General features: G+C 39.7%; 1 protein-coding gene across 3 annotated transcripts in view; it reads right to left on the bottom strand.

Annotated features, from left to right (window-relative positions):
- Positions 1–573: 573 nt before the first annotated feature.
- LOC128986016 (ankyrin repeat and LEM domain-containing protein 2 homolog) overlaps positions 574–6,479 on the bottom strand; it is a 30,638-nt gene continuing 24,732 nt past the window's right edge. For all 3 annotated transcript variants that reach the window (XM_054406090.1, XM_054406092.1, XM_054406093.1), the window contains exons 11-15: positions 4,520–4,809; positions 3,689–3,781; positions 2,841–2,949; positions 1,129–1,260; positions 574–743 (exon numbers count right to left, since the gene is read on the bottom strand). In XM_054406090.1, the coding sequence (XP_054262065.1) occupies positions 656–743; positions 1,129–1,260; positions 2,841–2,949; positions 3,689–3,781; positions 4,520–4,809 (712 nt within the window). In that variant the 3' untranslated portion in view covers positions 574–655. The remainder of the gene's footprint in view (positions 744–1,128; positions 1,261–2,840; positions 2,950–3,688; positions 3,782–4,519; positions 4,810–6,479) is intronic.

Raw genomic sequence — 6,479 nt, 5'->3', positions numbered from 1 at the left:
TTTTAATACTGACCTATTTTGAATGAAATTGTGTATATTTTATAGTCCGTTTAACCCTCAGCGAAATGGTAAAACCCCTATTTCTGTAAAAATTACGGTTTATAAGTTATTGCAACTTATGATTTACCCAAAACATTTTCAAGTTACTGTTTCTGCTTACCCATGTAAGTGTTGTAAATTTTCTAAGGTTTAAAAAATGGTATTGGTATCAAGAATTGATAAATTTTGGTACATCGGTACCTTAATTGACAAATTTGGTACATTCCAGGAATAAAGAGGAACTTCTGGTTCTTAGATGGTTTTCTTGACATCAAATAGTTTTGTAAATTTTCCTACGTAATCATTTATTCTCGGCTATCATTCATAGTTTTTTTATGTCCCACCTTCACATCCAATGACCTAAGATTCTAGCCAAGAACAGTTTCAAACATTACTTCAGGCTCGTCTAAAGGGCACGGCATTATAACATTGGTAACTGGTGAGATTTGAACCCGGGACTTCACGATCAAAGCATACAACCATAATACTGTATCATCAGGTCAAATACAAAACAGGACAATAAAATAAATCATGTAAAAATATGAAACAAATAGCAAATTTGATTTATTAAAGTTAAATAAGTTAACAAGTAGAAGAGATTGATCCAGGTGTGATGTCAGTGACTCGTAACATTTATGCTCGGGGTTCGATGCCACAGGAAGCCACTGGAAGGTGAAGATTTGTGCTTTGGAGTCGAAATCCAGCTGAAACAAAAATAAAATAAATTTTTAACACGTTGCAATCATTCTCAAGACTATAGTTTGTATATATAATTATTAAAACTGATCAATCAAAAAGCTTTAGAGAAACTATGAAACTCAGGCTGCTATAGAAGAAGCATAAGGTGGTTAAAGTTTAAGACTTAAACCTCTTCTTAACATAGATGTTAAGCGTATAGAGAGGTCTTGCTAGTCCTAGCTTCGCCTCTCAAATAAAGAAATTTTTCATTCTAAAGGTTCAAAAAGGTTCATCCCCATGGAATTTGAAAGTAACTATAAACCTGTTTTGTAAAACACTTTCCTGCTAACAGGTTAACTTAAATAACAAGTTTTTTTTTACTCCTTAAAAAGCTGCAGCAAACTAACTCACGTTTGTCTCTCGTGTTCGGAGTGCAGCAATACAAGGTGGCGCCATCGGCAGATATTGGGATACTTAGCCTTTGAGATCTCACTGCCTCTGATAGCCTCCATCACAGCCAAGTCCAGTTTGCTGGGGGTGTTCCTGAAACATTAGTAGAACACTACTGGCATTGCGTATATAATAATTTGTACTAATAGTGATTTTGGCTTCGGGACAACAAAAAGTAAATCGGTTCTGTAAGGGAGATATAGGTTTTATATTTGTAGATATATGTAAACTAGAGGTTGTAGAGGTTGAATTGTAGATAGTGACCTTGCCAACTAGGAAGCGTGCTGGAGGTGTTTTGGTAAACACTGAGGGCTTTGCACTCAGTAGCTGTCAGATCAATAAATAGGCCACCTGAGGTAGAGAAAGGGGTCAGTTGCCCGGCGCAAGGTGCCCAGAAGAGTTGGGTGAGTACTGGTTTCTCTATCTTGGGGTTAGGCCCTGTAGTCGGGAGTTTTGTACGGGAAGTTTTGATTTTAGGGGACTGTAAGTTAGTTGGGGTTTTGTGTTTTGTTTTGAAGGAATTCTTTTGGGGATTTATACTTTGATTTGATTAGATTACAAGGGAATAGTTTCACTTCGTTTTTGGGGATTATAAATCTAAGATTCAAGCTACCTCCAGAGCGGTTCCTACCAGGCATTTGTTAGTAGGCTATACTTGAGAGTAACTGTCACTGTATTAAACTTGATTACTTAAGACAATTAAAATCCTATTTGATGAACTCGATCTGATTCTCTTATTGAACAGCTACCCAGCTCATAGCATAAAGTAGAATAAGTTTAAAGATTCGGGTTTGCTATAAAGCTACGCTCCCATGTGCGTATGCAGAATAACCTATGAAGAGCGAGGGGGTTTGCTGCATATCACAGTTCTGTGTCTAGGTGATACCATGCCATCTTTGGTAACAGCTTATTTCTTATAGGGGAAATTTGCTAAAACCAAAACTAAAACAAAACTAGCCCATTATGAGAACTAACACAGAGAAATAAGGTACAAGCTTATGGGACAACCGTGCGCTTTAAGCTCTGGTAGGTTTTGTCCAAACATACTTGTGACGAGCAAGGAAGAGCTTGAACGGCGAGCACTGCAGAAAGTCTAATCGCGCAGGGCACAGTGTCTTCCTCCACCATGAGCGTTGTATTACATTATGGCGAGGGGGGCATTGCACTAGACACTAGCACTAGCGCTAGACTCCACTTAAGCATACCATTGAGTGTTTCCTCTGTATCTTACTTCTCTATGGTACCGTAGAAAAATAGAACAATATAGACTGTCATAGGATCCCGACGTGCCACTAGAGCGTACTCGGTGTTCGATTTGCTGCCGTCGTCGGCTCCTCGCTGTCTGCTACCAGCACTACCACTCTTGCAAACAAAATGCTACCAACTAAACTCTTTAACTCCATTCTCCCAGATTCCGGGGAATTCCTTCAAATTTGGCAACACTGGTCACAACCAAGTTGTCATGGCAACGGTCGCTAGCGCTTGATGCTGCAGCGGTGTGCGCCGTAACTACACAGCACTCCTAGTGGTGGACGCCAGAACATATGCTAACCGCAGCACCGCTGTCGGTCTGTATTTAACAATTTTTGTCTATGGTGGTACTAACAAATTGGTATAAGGAATTTACTAAATCATTCACGTTATGTCAGCAGTTTTGTTAGTTGAAAACTTACCCGCTGATGTACACATCGGGTCCCTCGTCTGGGCTCTCCATAGCTAGGTCATCGTCAGATCTGATCCCCGGTGAGGAAGGCGGAGTAAAAAACTCACATTCACTGGTATCTGAAACATAATATCAATAACTTCAGGATTGTATGATTGTAATTCCGATATTTTAAACAGGTAATATGAATATGAAAAGGTAATGAACGATTCATTATATACTAAATTGATTGGGACTAACTTTAGATTCGGGATGGACAATTTCTGGGACAGTTTTAGAAAAATATTTATCCAATTTTGTGATGGCACACGTTTAGTTCACGATTTTTTGGGATGAGATTCGTTCCACTGTCAGCAATTTCTTGATGACTGCAGATATCACAATTTCTCCAGTATTGCACGAAAAGATGATATCTCTGCAATCGCACAAGATAATCAGTATTTCACCGGTATGATTAAAATTATGATGTCCCTACGATCGAGGAATATATTAACAAAACAATAGTGTAATACAGTGTAATGATGGCGTAGTGCAAGATATACGATTAATTGTTTGTCATAATTGCCATTTGCAAGAATTTTACTAAAGTCGTAAGGCAAAAAAATCCTGTCCTGCTCCCATCCCAAAACACACGAAGGCCATAAATATCCTGTCCAGTCTCTAACTAAAAGTATAATACTTCTATACTTAAGAGAGGTTATCAAAGCTAGTCTCACAAGAACACAGATTTTGACATTAATATTATAAATATTTATAGAACAGAGCTGCTTCCTGAACCCAATGAGATGAATCAGGCCTGGTAAGGCATTTTACCAACTGTGATTCAGGGATTTAAGACTTTAGGCAGTTCAGATGTACCTGAAGTGTCAGACTCTTCGCCGGAGCTGTATGCTGAGACGACCCCTTGACCTCGACCTGTGACCTCGTCTCCGGCTCCAGGATTGACCTCATCTGAAAGTCATGCAACAAAGACTTTTACATACATAAATAAATAGTTATCATTTGAAACATGACAGTTAAAACAGGAGCTAAAGCAGTGTTGGAATATGTGAGGTATTTTTACTGATGCAAAATAAATTTATGAGTGTTGTAACTGAGGGACAGTAACTTTAAAATTACTAGGTTTTGACATATAGTAGCCCTCTAGGACATATTTCAAAATCAAAGCCAAGTGGTTGGATTCTTTTAAATGGATACTGTATTAAGCTGGTTTACCTGAGAAGAGACCAACAGATAATAGATACAAAATAAAGGCAAGTATGTTGTATAAAAGAAAACATGACTCTTTAGAAAGATATCTGATGTTCACACAATTTATAGATAATATGTCACACTAAGGTGTATACGAATACAGCTACTCAAAAGCAATTTGAATACCAAGAGGTAGGAGTGTACAATTTCTTGACACTCATCATAGAAAGTCTGTTGTTAAATTTAAACGTTTCTTGAAAAGCCATCTATCACAGGCCTAGAAGAAGAATATTTTAGTTAATTCGATCCTTCAGATTATCGAGGATCAAATTAACCAAATCCAGGTTCTACTGCAAAGGACATCTTCAGAGTAGATTGGAAAGAAATTTACATATTCAGTGTTTTATGTAAGAAAAACAGCAAATGGTTTTTTAGACGGAGATTAAAGAAAATACTAGCTAAAACTCACAAGAAGTCCTGCAAGAAAAATGCATTTACCGAGATCATTATTGAAGTTAAGTTTCTTCTGCGACGCCAGCTTGCGACGGCCGTGTTTGGTAGGAAACGTGCAGTCGCAGCGTGTGCATCGTGCCCAGACGTCAGCGCAGGTATGTTCGGAGGCTGGTGTATCTGTTACAGGGTTGTCTAGAGCCGTCAACACTGCGCGCGCCACACACACCACGGCTGTGTACAACGTCTGTCTGTCTCGACGGTCCACACGAGGTCTACGCACATACACCAGGTCTATCAGATCATCCTCGTCTGACGAGTAACAGTCTTCCAGCTTCCTACAACAAACAGAACCATCACGATGACACGTGGAATTCTCATCCTACATCTGATGTTTGTTTTAATCTGTTTCATGTTAGTTTGAGCGCTTGTGTGGACCACAGTTTCATCCTATTTTAGGGTAGACTTCATTATTTGTGTATTATTCCCTCTTTCGGTTATAATAATGTAGAAAAAGCTATGGTTGATAAATTTTTAGGTTAAATTTTTTTTTAATGGTCAATTGGTAAACAAACAAATAGTAAACAACTAGGGATGGTTGGGTCCCGTGATTTCGGGAAATTTTTGGGAAAAAATATTCCCGATTTTCGGGAGGGGATTACATTTGATTCCGGAATTTTTCGGGACGGAATTTGATCCGATCGGTGGCGATTTTGCCGCCTCGGGAGTGACGATGACACCGCTGTCGCGAGAGATGTTCACGATAAATCCGCAAACGCAGGAGGCGAAGTCATTCAATTCAATTCAAAACATCTTTATTCATTAGTATATATTGTATATACAAGAATGGTGTCAAATTCATCGTTACATAAAATATGAACACAAATAAAAGACAAATACAATAGACAAAAACAAAACAACAAAACAATACAGTCATCTCTCAAGTAGGTATAAAACAAAAGTATACTTCAGTGAAAACAAAAAACAAAAATATAGTTCAGTGAAACAGCAATAGGCCGAAAACATTTTAAGTCAATGCTGTTATTGCTTAGCCCAGAAATCTTTGAATTTATAGAGAGCATTTTGTGTCAAATGTAATTTTAGAGCGTTTTTAAATCTGTTGTCATCTGTTTCATTTTTTATTTTTATTGGTAATTGATTAAAAAATTGTATTCCAATGTATGATGGTTTTTGTTTAAATATTTCTTTTTTATGCTTATTAATTTGGAAATTATATCGGTTTCTTGTGTTGTAATTATGATTATCGACGTTTCTAGTAAATGTTGAAATATTACGATCGCGCCATTTTGACGATCGCGCCAAGACCGCGAGTCATGCCGACGATCACGCCGTGACTGCAGAGTCATAACGACGATCGCGCCGTGACCGCGAAGTCATACCGACGATCATGCCGTGATCGCGAGTCTCACGCCATAACCGTGGAGTCGTACCGACGATCGCGCCGTGACCGCGAGTCTCACGCCATGACCGTGAAGTTATACCGACGATCATGCCATGACCGCGAAGTCATACCGACGATCACGCCGTGACCGCGAGTCTCACGCCATGAACACTTATATAATCATAAATCATAAAATCGCGCGCCGTGTTTGCGAGTCATACTTACGATCACGTCGTGACCGCGATGTCATACCACCGATCGCGGAGTCATAACGACGATCGCGCCGTGACCGCGAAGTCATACCGACGATCATGCCGTGATCGCGAGTCTCACGCCATAACCGTGGAGTCGTACCGACGATCGCGCCGTGACCGCGAGTCTCACGCCATGACCGTGAAGTTATACCGACGATCATGCCATGACCGCGAAGTCATACCGACGATCACGCCGTGACCGCGAGTCTCACGCCATGAACACTTATATAATCATAAATCATAAAATCGCGCGCCGTGTTTGCGAGTCATACTTACGATCACGTCGTGACCGCGATGTCATACCACCGATCGCGGAGTCATAACGACGATCGCGCTGTGACCGCGAGTCATA

The sequence above is a fragment of the Macrosteles quadrilineatus genome, unplaced genomic scaffold (assembly GCF_028750875.1).
Source record: "Macrosteles quadrilineatus isolate MER2022 unplaced genomic scaffold, UCM_ALF_1.0 Scaffold_2__2_contigs__length_208266976, whole genome shotgun sequence".
In the NCBI taxonomy this organism is placed as follows: domain Eukaryota; kingdom Metazoa; phylum Arthropoda; class Insecta; order Hemiptera; family Cicadellidae; genus Macrosteles; species Macrosteles quadrilineatus.
Note: the sequence above shows the minus strand (reverse complement) of the source record. Positions and strands in the feature narration are given on the sequence as shown.